A 16,625-nucleotide genomic window follows, 5' to 3' on the forward strand; every position below is an offset into this window, starting at 1 on the left:
GTTATGCCTCTTGAAGACGTCTATTTGGACCTACCTGCATCTACTTAGATGTCTAATAGGCATCTTAAAACTAAAACATGGCCAAAACTTCATTTCAGGGTATTTTGCTTTCTAGTTCTTCTTGCTATATTCCTCCCAAGATAAATGCATGGCTTGCTACCACACTCCTTTAAATCTCTAAACAAATGTTACCTCCTACAGGAAGCCTTTCAGATCAGCCTGTTTATATAGTACCATTCCTACCCTCCCACCCAGATTATATTCCCTACACATCTCACCCGAGTTTCTACTTTGCCAAGGTACTTATCACCAAGTGACATATTACATGTATCTGCTTATTGTCTGCTTCTCCAGCTAAAATACAGGATCCGTGAAGGTGGTCTTTGTTTCCTGCTGTCCAGGGCATAGAGCAGTGTCTGGAAAGGGGTTAGAACTCAATAACCATTTGTCAAATCAGAGACAGAGTCTATAAATCACCTCTTCAGGGGCTCTATCCATCTACCTCTCCATCTACCTGGTTCCTTTGCCAAACACCGCAGTCATTTGGGATCAGAATGGCAGTTTTCAAGGACAGTACAGAATAAGATTTTGGAATCACGGAAGTCCAATCTCGCAGTTCTAAGAGACTCCACAAGCTAATGCAGTCCCACTTCCCATTCTCTAGAGAGCGCGGCTTAGAAAGAAAAAGCATGTTGACTGAGGCAAACACCTAACAAGAAGGGGAACCGCTGTGAGAGCCCAGGCCTCGCGCTTCTCCAGCCAGACACCTCCAACCGACCCTGAAGCTTTGCTTTTCCTTGGCTGCCCACAGCAGCCTAATCCTTCAAGGCATCATTAAAAAAAAAAATGTCTTTGATAAAGATTGCACACAGAACTAGGAAAGAAGGACTGATTTTATAAATAAAACATTCACATAAATATAATCGGATGGGAGGGAAAGAGGAAAACATTTCCAGACACCTAACCTAAAACTTAATTTTGTTTGCAAAATGCTTAGTTTATTTAAAACAAGGTACCATTTTAGAATGCAGAGATACTTAAATTTAAAATTGCATAAAACTGTTATATTTTCAGAGATGAAAAAAAAATCCATGGCAGTAAGTCCATGAGAAATAATTATATAAATAAAGTGAAAAGCCTAGGAAAATAAATCAATTAAGGTATAATTTTGTCCTGATGGTGTAGATGCTATCGCAGGTAAAATGAATTCAGTATAAACACAGGGAATGAGGTAAGGGTTTTCTATGAAAAGGCAACACGGAAAAGAGTTTAAGTACCATGAGAGGCAGTGGACACAGTACTCACAACGTACTCTGTTGTTCGGACTTGCATCTAACGTCTCTCTTAACAGGGAAAAGAACTTAATGCATCATTTAACCTCTACAGGCCTCAACTTGTTGGTCTGTAAAGCAGAAATGAGTAATTGTGGCCTATGATCATTGCAAGAATCAAAGTAGACCATGAATATAAATGATTTATACACTGTAATACAGAATTCAAAATATTGTAGAATGGCACCAGTAAATTTTTACTAACCCCAGTATATCATAAAAAATAATTTCTAAAAACTTCTTAAAATGTTTAGCAAAAATAATCTAAAATGCACCCAAATCATCTTTGTTGTGGGCCATCTGCTGAGTTTTCCCAGCCCTTCAAGCACTGTATGAATGTGGATGTTTTCTGAGCCGGAGCAACTCCGCCCACTGCATGGACCAAAGCAGTCTACCGCACAGTCTGGCGGGAACCACACACTCTTCGTCCAAAACAATGAGAATGTCAGCGTGTGGACGTGTCTACCCCCAACACCAACCCTGTGACCTCAAGACACTTTTTTTACCACGAAGATTTATGAAAGAACGTGCCATCCACTTCCTGATTACCTAAAGGCCCAGCGCAGAGAGCAGAGTGAATAAGCAGACAAGTAGAAGGGAACAAAAAGGTCTCAGAGATGGACCACACAGAGCCCACCTGGCCACTGCTCCATGGGTCCAGGTCTCCACCACATGGGGACCCACAGGTTCCAGGTTGCAGTCACTCACCTGCACCGGTTTTTCTTGAGCGTCACCCTTGCTGGATGGGCATTACGTCCTACACGTGCTTTCACATGTGGTGCTACAATGGTCACTGAGGGCCTACCCAGGGCCGGCCACTGGGCCGGAGGCTGAGGAAGCATCCTCTGCCCTGGCGGAGCTTATACACTAGCTCAGTGAATTAATGAGAGGAGAAGAACACGCAAGTGAGCAACTCCTTTGTCAAGAAGGCACGTCATGATGCCATGTATTCTTTTCCTTATAACGAATAGTAAGTAGGCTAACAGCACCCACGAGAACATTATCTTCAGTAAAGCCAAAGTCCTTTGAAGCAATCACAGAAACTTAGAAGAAATATGGTTACTAATTCACTCTAAGTGTGACTTCCAGTTCATTCCTAAAATAAAAAGAGTGTGTGTGTGTGTGTACGTACTGGGAAGAAATGGGCAGCTCAGGGATTGGCAGCAGGAAGAGAGAAAGGAAGAAGAAAAGGCAAATAGAGCTGAAATTCTCACATGCTTAAGAAGGGCGTTTTGCTCACCCCTCCAGACTTCAGATTTCTCGGCTGCTACGACGGCCTTTCTGAGCAATCAGTGACTTCAAGTATTCATATACGGACCATCAGATACTTACTCGGGTTGAGCTATTTAACTACTTGTGCTCTAATTGTTACTCCTGCAGAATATACTTTTTAACTTTTTATTCAGGGTTAAAAAACAACTCTTTCTTCATAATTCCATGTTCATATATTGATGTATTATGTTTTCTTTAAAGATTTCATTTATTTATTTTTTAGAGAGAAAAGGGAAGGGAAGGAGAGAGGAAGAGAAACATCGGTGTGTGGTTGCCTCTTGCACACTCCCCGCTGGGGGCCTGGCCTGCAACCCAGGCATGTGCCCTGACTGGGAGTCAAACCAGTGATGCTTTGGTTCACAGGCCCGTACTGAATCCACTGAGCTACACCAGCCAGGGCGGATGAATTACATTTTTACCCAGTTACCCACCATGTAAGGAAGTAAGAGATTTAAAATAGAAGCATTGGAATGGCATAATGCAAGCATTTCCCTGACTTCAGTGCCACCTCAAAGTAGAAATTCTTGGGTCATTCCTTATTAAGTAAACGCCCACAACTTATATATATCACCTCCAAGAGCTAGGGGGAAATGCAAAAACGTTTCTTAGAAAATCCTTCTTTCCAAGATTGGGGTAATTTTGAGCCACAAACTTTAAAACAAAGTCCTCTTCCTCTCCCCTGATTAATACTTCTAAACAATGAACATGAACATGCATTCCACCTGGACACAGCCTTACCTGCATCTCTTGACAAAAGGAAGCCAGTGGCCCAAAGAGAATCTGACATTGCTCGTCAGCGGTGTATGTCATCCCTGGCAACTTGGAGGGGACCATGATGGAGTTGACACTCTGGGGATTTGTCTGCAGCAGGCAGTTACTGGCCTTTGACCTGGTGATATGCAGATACATGCAAAATTTTGAATTTAGTGTAAAAAGCCATCACTAGCATGCAACAGGAAATATTTCATAATATGAAAAATGTTCTTACTTTATAAGCATTTTTATCTAATGTTATAGGAATTATTCCATATATGAGAATCATTTATTGACAATTCTTTAAGATAATCCTAATAGTAATAATAATAATCTTCAAGATAACAGAACTTTTGGGTTTATAAAGGTCTTTCATGTGGATTAACTCAGCTAATCTACATAACTGTAAGGGGCTAACTATTTTACCCATTTATAAGGTGAAAAAACTCAGACTCAGAAATCAAATATGTGAAGGTAAAAAAATCAACTACATTCAGGGATTTAAAGAATCTATGGGGGACTTCCGCCAAGATGGAGGCATAGGTGGATGTGCCGTGCCTTCTCACACAACCAAGATTAGAGAAGACTAAATATTAGCAACAGAAAACACAGCCAGAACACGGAAAATTGAACTTTTCGGAAGTCCGTTAACAACAAATTCTTCAGCCTGACCGGTAAGGGGCGAAACCAGCGGCTGGCGGAGCGGGGTTGCACAGGAGGACTTGGCTAGACACACTCAGGCCCGCGGAATCCAGGCGCAGGGTCAGACCTAGTGAGCGACCCAGCGAGCAACCAGGCGAGCGACCGAGGGGGAGACAGCCGGGCCAGGGGCTGCGTGTTGACTGAGGTCGCGCATTTGTGCGCGGGTGGACAGGCGAGAGAGTGGGCGGTTGGACCGGGCCAGCAGGTCCCCACGGCAAGCGGCAGTGGAGGGCGCCGCCATTTCCCTGCTCTGACCCCACCTCCACATACAGCGTCATAACCCAGCAACTCTGAGTGGCCCGGCCCAGGTGAACCACCTAAGGCACTGCTCCTCCGCACCCAGCTGTGAGAAGCGGCAGAGGGGGTCGCCATTTCCCTGCTCTGGCCACGCCCCCACATACAGCGTCACAACCCAGCGACCTGTAAATCCAAGTCGCCGCTTCTCACATTTAAAGGGCCCGAACAGACCAAGAATGGCGCAGGAGGATCTCAGAGCCCTAGAGCCAATAAATCTAAGCGATGAAGAAATAGCAAAACTCACAGACGCACAGTTTAAAACATTGGTGATCAGGATCCTCACAGAACTGGTTGATTATAGCCACAAATTAGACAAATATATGAAGGCGAAACTAATTGAAATGAATGGAATTGCACAGGACACCAATAGCAATGAAAAGGAAACTGGGACTCAAATCAATGGAGTGGACCAGAAGAAAGCAAATAATGGCCAAACAGAAAAGAGTCAAGAAGCAAGAATTCAAAGAAATGAGGAGAGTCTTAGGAACCTCCAGGACAGCTTTAAACGCTCCAACATCCGAATTATAGGGGTACCAGAAGGGGGAAAGGCACAGCCACCAGTGGAAAACTTATTTGAACAAATAATAAAGGAGAATTTCCCCAATCTGGCAAAGGAAATAGACTTCCAGGAAATCCAGGAAGCTCAGAGAATACCAAAGAAGTCGGACCCAAGAAGGAACACACCAAGGCACATCGTAATTACATTAGCCAAGATTAAAATGAAGGAGAGAATCCTAGAAGCAGCAAGAGCTAAGGGGACAGTCACCTACAAAGGAGTCCCCATCAGACTGTCAGCGGATTTCTCCAAAGAGACCTTACAGGCAAGAAGGGGCTGGAAAGAGGTATTCCAAGTCATGAAATCTAAAGACCTACAACCAAGATTGCTCTATCCAGCAAAACTTTCATTTAAAATGGAAGGACAGATAAGGTGCTTCTCAGATAAGATCAAATTCAAGGAGTTCATCATCACCAAGCCCTTATTATATGAAATGTTAAAGGGACTTATCTAAGAAAAAGAAGTTAAAGAAACATGAACAGTGAAAGGACAACAAACTCACAGTTATTAACAACCACACCTAAAACAAAAGCAAACTAAAAGGACAGCTAGATCAGGAGTGGAAACATAGAAATGAAGATCTCAAGGAGGGTTAGCAACAGGGGAGTGGGAGGAGGAGAAGGGGGGAGAAGGTACAGAAAATAAGTAGCATAGACAGTAGATAGAAAATAGATGGGAGGGGCAAGAATAGCATGGGAAATATAGAACCTAAAGAACTTGAGACACATGGTCATAAACTAAAGGGGGGGTGATGGTGGGGATGGGGGGTAGGGTGGAGGGGAATAAAGGGGGAATAGAACAACTGTAACAGCATAATCAATAAAAAAATTTTTTAAATGGAAAAAAAAAGAATCTATGGAAAGCATTCTCTAGTGTGTGTTCATCGCAAGAACATGTACTTCACATCGTGGCACAATTTCCACTTATGAGGTGACATTTAATTTTATCACAGTTCCGACTTGTGTGAAGGCAGCCGGACCACGTCACACATCCTCCCCAGAAACGCATCAGGCCCACTGAGGGCTGCCGTGCCAGGGAGGCGCTGCGCTCGCAGGACAGGTGGGCGCTGCTGGCCACGCCGTCCCCATGCAGAGCAGGCAGAGAATAGATTGTACGCCTTTCAGAAAGCGCTGTGGTAACGTAATGTTTTACTTTAGTACATTTTAGTATTCATTTAGCAGACAAGTGGGCTTTGCAACTTAAATGGTTTGTAAAAATGAATGGGGTGTAGCTATGCCATGAAAGTAGCTTAGCTCGGTGGGTGTACATCTCTTACTCAAGCAACTCTCTTTCTCCCTCACTCCTCACTCCAGCCGATCCTTCTACAGCCAAAGTAATAACTAAGGAACACAGGCTTTAAAATGAAAAGTAAAACAATAATGCTCTGCATTGCTTTGTTCCAACCAGGCAGAAGCTAAGTGTTATTGCTGTCAAAGGTGGAAAGGAAGAAAATGGAGGACTATTTGCAACGATGAAAACTACGCAGGAATGAAAAAAGAGCCAGAACTTAGAGGTGTCACAGTGAAAAGGCGGAGCTTTTGGCAAAGAGGTTCCCCATGATGACAAAAGACGTGCTGAGTGATGAGTAACGAGAACTGTCCTGCTGCGAAATTCTAAAGAGGCAGTTAGAGGCTGTGATGAAGTTTTTAAAGCCTTAACATTTTTCAGCCTCACAAATCACCTTGCCCAAGTTTCAAATGTGGAGATGTGGAAGCTCAGAAGCGGATGGGTTACTATGGCCCAGTTCACACTGTGAGTCCGTGGGACAGCCTGAAACAGAACCTAGAGCCTTGATGTCCCACCAGGGGTCCTTTGGCTCAGCCACACCACCCGCGCGGGCTGGTGGAGGAAGTGGGGGCACCAACACTCATGATCCAGCCACAGGAAGTGACTTCGGTACCTCAGAAATCTCTCCAAATCTTCCTTGCTACATTGGGACCAGGAAACGTCACCGAGATTTTGTCCTTTGATCCATTCACCAGACATGATATGAAGACCGTCTGCGCAGGAGGGGTGGTCATTGTCGTGACTGATGCCCATGCTGATTCAAAACAGAGTCAAAGCATTAGTTACATCAGAAAACAGTTTTTAGCTTTTTATAACTGCAATTAAATAACATCTGAATACTTAATGGGAGAGGAATCAGTTTTAAAGGTCAAAATAAAATGCGATTTTAGGTTGCTTTATTTTAAAAATTTTGTCGAGATGAAAGGTGAATATTTTATTTAGTGGCAAACATTTTCCCAGTCAATCTAGTAAACAATATGCTTAGTTTGCCTATATCAAAGTGGTCTATAGATAGAGTTTTCACCCAGTGGTATATGAAGCACATAGAAATAGCAGGTTTCTATTTGACCACATAAGATTCTTGCTCTTCACTGTAGATTCTCTACTCATACATTAGGTCAAACACGAAACCACATTAAACTATATTTTCCCCATGTGCTCCACTGGACTGTCGTCTTCCACTCATCAGATGACACACACACTGTCCCCGGGAGGCCTCCCCACTCACAGCCACCCTTATTGCTCTGTCGCATCCCGAATCTGTTCAGTTGGAACGCCAGTCTAAAGACTGGACTTCAGATGCACTGAAAGTGTCGCACTGAGTCTGTCTAAAGACCACGCTCATCGTTTTCTCTTCCAAACCTCCACTTGCCCATGTCCTCTCGTGCTTCTCCTCGTGCCTTCACCAGCCACCCGTTCTGCCAAATCAAGGATCTTCAGGTCGTCCCCCACTCCCTCCTTTCCCAAAGGATCTCCCAGGCTCTTTCAGGTACTAAGGGTTAGGAGCAGGTCCTACCAATTCTACTTCAACTGTCACCTCTTCTCAACTCCTTTTGTTACTGTTGAAGAGAATGACAGAATAATTTGCTTTGGCAACTCCTGTGGCCTTCTAACTGGGTTCTGTGCCTCCAGCCTTGACCGGCGTCATCCCTGCCCCTCTTCCCCTGCCCAGGGAGGTCTACTGAAGACTCGGCTGGACCGCTGCCCCTCTGCTTTCCTGTCGCCTGCGGGGCACCTTCCAGCTCCTCAGTACGACGGGTGCACAGGGTCTTCACCTTCTCCCCACCCCTCACGGGGCTTTCCTTCCAGCAACACCGAAGCATTTCAAGTTTCCCAACTGTCACGTTGTTTCTCATCCTCTTGTCATTAATAGTTCCTTAGCGTTTTCTATGTGTCATACATCACACAGAGGACCTTGAAAGTTGGAGTGAAACAGTTCTGTGATGTAGGAACAATTCTAACACCCATTTGACTGGTGAGAAGTAACCTGCCCAAGTGTGAAAGTGGAAAGTGGCAACTCGGGAGCCGAGGTGGCTGGCCCTCAAGTCACGTGACTAGCCAGCACACACTTGACACCTGTGAATTCCATTCCAGCCCCTGCCCTGTCCAAAGCGCCTTCCCTTCAACATCTTCGCCAAGAGAAACGCTACATGATCTTCATGGAAATCACCCTCAGGAGCTTCGCTAACGCCCACCACCCCCATGAGGACCATCTCTGTTTTCCCCTATAGGAGCCTGCGAACAGCATTGTTATGGTGTTTTCTACAATGTTTTAATATTATATACTTTTACTTCTGTTTCTTTCTGCCATTTCTTGAGGACAGGGACTTACTCACCTCTCTAAGGTCCTGACACATTGGGATCATATTCTATAAACCACGCTTAAATGCCAAACCAAGTCATCAGGTAGAGTCACTTCTACTTCAGAAAGAAATTCATGTAACTTCCTAGGAATTCTCATAATCAGGCCATTACAATAACTGTGAGTGAGGATTAGTAACGAAGGAGCAGAAAGAGGGAAGTTTGGCCTCCTCCATGTGACGTGTGAGAGGATGATGGGAGAGCCAGGTGCTCCCTTCTCTCTGTGTGGTGACCTACACAACAAATAAAACAGTCCCACACAGAGAAGAGTCCCGAGTAGCAAGAATAACGTACTGTACTTTGAAACACGAATCAGAGAATGATTACAGAAGCTGCTAAGGAAAACCACCAGTTGACCGCATTTGCTCAAATAAAAATAAAACTTCTCGAGGCTATCAACCTACATTTTCATTAAGATAAATTAAAAGTTTACATCCAAGTGATTACACTGAATATATGTTTGAAAGAAGAAAATTATATAGAGGGGATTTATTAATGCATAAACAGTAATAAGTAACAACTTCACTGTGTCCACTGGCTTTGAAGACTATGAAAATTGTGGTCTAAATAAAACTATATATACTTTACTGAATATTATTTTTCACTTTTAGGGTTAGAAAAATTCAGCTATGAGATGAATCACGTTTATCTTTCCTCATCTAATGAAAGCCTTTAAATAGGGCCATAGGCACACTCATTAACAGAATGACTGACAGAAAGACTAGGAGGTCAGGTGTTTTCCAAACTTTGCAAATAAAGAGGAAAAATGAGAGATGGCATTGGAAGGTACGGGCCCGTTCAGTCTCTAGGGGCAGAACGGAAAACCCTGGAGTCAGAGAGAGATTTGAACGGTGTATCTCTTTACTCAGACACTCAGAGTCAACTTCAATAATAAAGAAGTGAAAAGTGCCTCGGTTTCCTCTTTATTTTAAAATGCTTTCCTCACTGGCGGTCAGTCTGCACCTGCGGGGTGTGAGATGCCTGGCTCGATGCTGGGATACGGTAGCAACTCATACCTGTTCTTTCTATCAGAGAGTTTTCTCCTCTTGTTTTATTTTGTCAGAAAAATAATGGGAATATCATTAAAGGCAATCTGCTGTATTTGCTCACTTTGGTGGAAGCTGTGGACTTCAGGAAAACCGGGGATATCATAATGGCAAGAATCTATCTTGTCCGGACGTTGAATTAGAATCAGAAATTGTAAACAGGGCGCAGTCTCCCGGGTGGAGGAAGGGGTCTTCCCTTGTCTCCGAGCAGCGGCCGCACCAGCCGCGTGCCCCGTGGAACCTGCTCCCTCCGCCAGGTGCCCCCTTTCAAACCACTCACGTGGGCACCGACTCTTGAAAACCGCTCGGTCTCTTTCAGAAATAATAAAACTTCTTAAATCATGTACCCGGTTGAGAGAAAAAGAAGAGGTATCGCCTCCGAGATTTAGCAGTTTGGACACTTTCCCAAAGGAGCCTAATGTGATTTCCTAAATTGGGAGGATTACGAGTTCTCACCCAGATGAGCGTTTTCCTTCTGGGATCCTGATTCTCACGTACGAAATTAGCTACAGCCTCGGAAAGGGATCTGGCGACTCAAGCCTTGTTTACCTTCAGTTAAGTTTTCCCGGAGCTGTTTCACTCGCGACGGAAAAGACCCTGCTGTTGGGACAGGCTCCCCGCCACACGTGGGCGACTGCCACGGATCACCAGGGGACCTTGCGCGGGCCTCATTCTACAGACTTGAGACGGAACGATGACTCATGAGCCTTCATCTATTCCAGGCACCGTGTTAATCAGTTGCAGGGACGACATCATTTACTCCCCACAGGAGACCGTGGGGCTCCCCGCGCGGCCGTGACTCACACCCACGCGCTCCCACAGGCCTCGGAACCCCTGAGCTGCAGGGCCTCTCTTTCTGGTTCCAAACTCTCCACGGATGCAGGCGACTCATTGTTTTCTGAACAACTGCAAAGGTCTCCTCTCCGTGAGCAGAAACGCGCGTGTAGCCCGACGCCGACGCCACGCGTGGAAAAGCGTCCTCGCAGTGAGACGTCAGCAGCGCCTCTCCTCTCGCGGTGCCGCTGAGCTACATTTTAATAATCTCAGTTTAAATTCATTTTGACAAAGAGCCTTGGGCAAATAAACTCTCCACTACCATCGTACATGGTTGTCAAGTCAACTGAAAAAATATTTTTATCTTATAAAACTTCTCAACTTGTTTAAAAGTGCCTGCCAGGAAGTTTTGTGATATCCTGCAGAGAAGCATTTGGATTTGAAGACAGTCCCTTCTGATCAAAGAGTTACAGAAGAGAACATTTATGAATTCGCTCGCATTGGGGGGATAATTTTTAAAAAATCGGAATTTGTTAACAGCAGTATTTTAAAAGAGTATTTTTCGTGTGTGCTGAATACATTAAACGTTTTATCATGATACACAATTTCCCACTAAGAGCCACATTATATACGAAAAAATCAATTAAAAGAGAAACAAACCCTAACAATATTTAACTGGAAGTGGATTGTATTCCCCAAAATGACACTTAATTTCAGAAAGTTCGGTGTCCATATCTGACCGGATATCACCCCACTTCTGTGTGCTCATGGGAAAAAGCCTAATATTAAGAGACACACGATATTTTCAATACTTCTTTATTTGAGAGCATTTCAATTATTTTAACTTGCACAAGACAATTAGATATGTGCCTCCGTGATAGTGCAAACCAAAAAGAAACGAGAAGCAAGTCAGCAAAGAAGTGAAAAACTCGAGGTTAAGAAAAGAGCCCAGGTACAGAAAGTTCCTTTTTGACTTTGTTGTGCTTTACGTAACAGGTTTATCTCGCGATTCAACTAACGAACACTCGTTGGGAGCCCACTCTGTGCTGGGCGCTGCCCTGAAAGTGAGTAAGATCCAGTTCCCACCCTCGAGAAGTTCATTACCTACGGAGGTAGGAACGCCCCTTGGCCTGCTGCACCGAATACACGCCTGGATCCTGTCACTTCCATCTGCCCTGAAACTGCCCCCCACCCCGCCCCCACTGCATCCCCACCCCACATCTCTGGAAGTCAGCTCAGACCAGCCCGGTTCTCCCCGCTTCGGAATTGTCCTAAATCTGCCCCACTGACCTCCTGCCCTTGAACTCTTCGCCTTGGTTTAATGACTTGAGTTTCTTATAAATACATTAATACAAAAGAACTACTTTCCCAGGCAAAAATCTTTTAATATTCCCACAAGCAATGATATCGAAAATAGGAACCACGTGCCTCAGAATCGGAGGGCGTGGTGACGCTGGTTAGTGAAAACGAGTGGATTCCTCGGCCCTATTCCAGCTGATGGCAAGAGAACATTCAGCAGTAAGGCCTAGGAAACTACATTTGAATGCATTTTCTAGATAATTCTCACTTAAAATTCAGCGAGCCAATGAACTTGTTATCTGGTTTTTCAAGCGATCTCTACTCTGACTCCAACACGATTGTCAGGTTAACAGTTCACTCTAGCCCACCCTTTTATACAGGCCTTTCCTATATAAGGAACCCTTTCCCCAGTTCATCTGCATTTACAAATACAACTCAGTTGCAGGACCTTCCTCCTGTATAAAGGACTCCCTCAAAATTCTAGCACGTGGGTCTCACAATCCTTAACTCCTTGGCATATATGGAATGTCGGGTATCAGAACTCCCTCCTAGTTCTGTAAACTTTAAGTAATATGCTCATACATGAACCACCACCACCTAGAATTTAAGTGTTCAGAGAACAAGAACTGCCCTATTTTCTTTTTAATTCCTTGAATTGTTCAGTGCAATATCTTATTAAATAAATGCCCACAGATGTATCATAGATGCGACCAAACATTCTGTAAATGTGACGGACCGTTGAAACTGCCGTGGTCGCTTGTGGACTTGGAGAAACCGCAGCCTGCAAAGTCTACTGACTCCGCGCCAGCAGGGCTGCCGGCCTCACTCAGAACACCCCTGTGCCAAGATGTGTCAGAAAAGTGCGAACGGAAGGATGGTTCTGGTAAGGCTCTCCATCAGCTGGGTGGATTTTTTCCTCTTCTGTGTTTCTGTGTTCCTCATGACAACATCCAAGCCTGCATTTGCACAGATTCTGGTGTGGGCACATAGCCACATCTGTGTGGGCTGAGGTCCCATTATCATGATTAACTTGGACAGACTTCTCATTACTCTAATTGGTACCACTGTCCACATACAGTACAATACAGAAGCGATGTTAGTGGTCTATAAGAGATAAGCACACTTCCTGCCAATCCAATGGGATTCGGGAGAATGTGAAATCACCTCTTGGATAAACTGAGAGATGTACAGCCATGGGAGGCTTAAAAGCTCCTTTTACATTAAATTGTTCATCTAACATTATGATATGACTGACTACTATCCATTCACTCTGCCTTGGGTCAGCCACCACACCATGCAATGAGGGCATCATTGACCTACTAAGGAACCGTGAAGGGAAACTTATCCAAATTTCAGGGATGATGCAAATGAGTTCAGCAGGTTGACTTGCCTAGAGTTCATTCAGTGAGTAGCTGGCACAATGAGGATTCAGGTCCAAGTCTGAATGTCTCTGACATGCTTTCTCTCTAGCTGCCCACTGAGTAGTTTCTCACCTTAATCCAGGTGCATGAGTTAGAGGAAGACACTCATGACTTCTGCTCTAGGGAATTCTGAAGCGTATGATGTGGGGACAGGAAATTGACATGTGGTCATCACCAATTTTAGTGGGCAAAATAGCATTTTTAACAGAGTAACTGGGTTTGAACATTAAAAAAATTTTTTTTATTTTATTGATTATGTCATTACAGTTGTCCTATTCCCCCCTTCATTCCCCTCCACCCGGCACCCCCCTCCCCCACCATTCCCCCCCCTTTAGTTTATGACCATGTGTCTCAAGTCCTTTAGATTCTATATTTCCCATACTATTCTTGCCCCCCATCTATTTTCTACCTACCATCTATGCTACTTATTTTCTGTACCTTCTCCCCCCTTCTCCTCCTCCCACTCCCCTGTTGCTAACCCTCCTTGAGATCTTCATTTCTGTTTCCACTCCTGATCTAGCTGTCCTTTTAGTTTGCTTTTGTTTTAGGTGTGGTTGTTAATAACTGTGAGTTTGCTGTCCTTTCACTGTTCATCTTTTTTTATCTTTTTTTTCTTAGATAAGTCCCTTTAACATTTCATATAATAAAGCATTCGTGCACAGATAGACCAGAGAGAGAGTGGGCGGTGAGATGGGACTGAGAAGGCTCCAGCAGCGAGAGGCAGCAGAGGGGGCCGCCATTCCCCGCTCTGACCCTGCCCCCACATACAGTGTCACAACCCAGCGACCTGGGTGGCCCCTCCCTGGTAAACACCTAAGGCTCCGCTCCTCATACTTAACAGGCGAGAACCCACAAAAAATGGCTCAAGAAGATCTCAAAGCCCCAGAGCCCATAACTATAAGCAACCAAGAAATCGCAAAACTTTCAGATGCACAGTTCAAAACACTGGTGATCAGGATGCTCACAGAACTGGTTGATTTTAGTCACAAATTAGAGGAACATATGAAGGCGAAACTAATTGAAATGAAGGGAATGGCACAGGAAACCAATAGTGATGAAAAGGAAACTGGGACTCAAATCAAGGAAGTGAACCAGAAGGGTCTGAACATTTTAAGGAGTTCTAGTGGTAAGTGCACATTGATTCTCATCTACCTACAGCAACCCATTATTTATTCAGTTTCCCACCCCAGCAGTCTAGGTAAGGATTCATCTGCCCTTTTCTTCATTCATTTCTTGTTTGTTTCTCATTGTTTCTCCACTCTCCCTCTAGAATGTCTTCTTGTTCTTCTAGTAGATACACTGATACACATCAATGATAAATAAAAGGCACATATTTTATTCTCTTCTAAGAAGGACTCCTCCAGCAAGCTGAGACTAGCCAAATTTACGTTTGACAGGGTTCCTCCTGGGGAACCTGCTGGCTTCTTATTGCAGTAGCAGAATTTTAGATTAAATAGTTGTATTGTTGAACTGCTGGATTTGGCCCATCCAAGTCCATGACTTCAGGATTTGCATAAAATCATCAGATATGACTATAACCAGACTTCAAAAGTAGACTCATCATAATTGACATATAACTTAACTATTTTATTTCCACATAATCTATTTTATACAGGAATTCAAAGTGTCATGTGCCAAAAAGGAAAACTATTTTACCATAGTGATGCTTATATAGTCATATTTTCTTTTACTCAGTCTAGGCGATTGCATTTTTAACCCAACTAATTCCTCTTCTCTGCTTCTAGAACTCAATTGCCTTCCACTCTGTGTCTCAAGATGACCCTCCAACAGGTAAGTATTTTGTATAATAAGTGCTTACTCATTCGTACAGCAAATGTCTGAGTACCTATGATGTACAACTCACTCAACTTTGTGCCATGGGGGAAATTGCTAGACAGAAACCCTGCTTCCAGAGAGATGGCTATCCAGAAGGGGGCGTGTGTGTGAAAATGTCGGTATAAATCAGTACACATTAGAGATTACTTTGTCATATATGTTGCAAATACTTTCACTGATTGTTGTAGTTTTCTGATTGATATTTAATTTTGAGGTGTTATAGACTTCCTATCTAGAGTAATAGACATTCCCTGTTAAAAGACTAAAAAAGAAGAAAAAAAGTTAACCAAACAAAATAAAATCTCAATGCACAAATCATTTGGGTGTGTTCTGATGTAACACCTACAGAGTCAGATTCCTATTACTTTTGTGACTGTGTAATCCATTTCCTCTCACTGACTGTAGGCGCAGCTCCTGGTATACACTGCACTTCCACAGCATTCGCCGGTTGTGAATGGAATTCTTCCGTTGCCCTTTTGTCTGCATATTCAAGAACCAGAACCAACTGCTGTATCTACTGTGAAATGTAATAATACGTGATAGCGTTCACTCTCCCCTTCACGGTTTCTTCACTCTCCTCAGGGTTTCTCTTTTCTTTTTTTAACAAGGAATTTCTTATGTTGATTTTTCCATATGGACTCTATAATCAGTGTGTCTAATAAAAAAAAGAAATAAAAATTCTACTGGCATTTTCAGGCAGATCACATTATATTTATATATAGATAACTGTCATTTTATAATATTGACTGTTCCTATTCCAAACCAGGAAATGTCTTTCCATTTATTTAAACCACTTTTATGACTCTCTGTGTAGTTATAAATTCTTCTTTTTATAAGTTTTGTACATTCCTTTGTAAGTATATTTCTACATATTTTATCTTTTAAATTTTTATTTTATTTAACTTTTTTGCTATCTTTGATATACATTTTTTCTTAATAGTTTGCAAGTGGTTGTTGCTTATGCATTGGAAAGCAAAAACTTTCATTTAGTTTTGTAACAGGCCGATAAAAACTTTTATTGTCATAATAGGTATTTTTTAGATTGTTTTCAGTTTTCCAATGATACAAATAATGCTCATTTTGCCATGCCTTCCTAGTCTTATCTTCATTTGAAAATTATGAAATATTTTCATTTGTGTGTTACATGGTCTAATGAAACTTAAGTACGAGAGGAAACATCACGGGAAGAAGGCACTGGAACGGGACCGACACCTGTGTCAGACTTCTCTGCCACACCCCACTTCTCTGCCATCCCAAACGAGGCACCGGGAAGTGTGCTGCTTCAGAAGTCATTTCAGTCCTGACGTGCTAACGACAGACTCACCTGTTTTTGCTGAAAAGTGTTGTCTGTGATCTGTCACTTTCCATTTTATCCAGAATTGATTTTTAGGAATTATGTGAAGACATAGATACGTATTTCATTGTTATACTTGTGGAAAACCAAACACATCACCACATCTTCCTGAATAGTCAACTTTCTCTGCTGGCACGCAGCGACACGGTGGGCAGACGTCATGTCTCACGTAGATGTGAGCCTGTTTCTGACTGTATTTCGCACTTTTGGTCTGTCTGCGTCCACAAATATGTCAAAATGTCTCAACCACTGTTGTTTCCTAATAGGTCTTGAGCTCTGTTAAAGCAAGACTCCCACATTATTCTCCCCACATCTTCCTCTGTCTTTGCTTCCAGC

At 43.3% G+C, this 16,625-nt stretch overlaps 1 protein-coding gene across 1 annotated transcript in view; it reads right to left on the reverse strand.

Annotated features, from left to right (window-relative positions):
* ADAMTS19 (ADAM metallopeptidase with thrombospondin type 1 motif 19) overlaps positions 1–16,625 on the reverse strand; it is a 216,343-nt gene that overhangs the window by 89,938 nt on the left and 109,780 nt on the right. Inside the window, exons 9-10 of the mRNA XM_037164084.2 lie at positions 6,812–6,952; positions 3,342–3,492 (exon numbers count right to left, since the gene is read on the reverse strand). Coding sequence (XP_037019979.2) covers positions 3,342–3,492; positions 6,812–6,952 — 292 coding nt within the window. The remainder of the gene's footprint in view (positions 1–3,341; positions 3,493–6,811; positions 6,953–16,625) is intronic.

The sequence above is a fragment of the Artibeus jamaicensis genome, unplaced genomic scaffold (genome assembly GCF_021234435.1).
Source record: "Artibeus jamaicensis isolate MK-2021 breed Jamaican fruit bat unplaced genomic scaffold, CSHL_Jam_final contig_1085, whole genome shotgun sequence".
In the NCBI taxonomy this organism is placed as follows: Eukaryota; Metazoa; Chordata; class Mammalia; order Chiroptera; family Phyllostomidae; genus Artibeus; species Artibeus jamaicensis.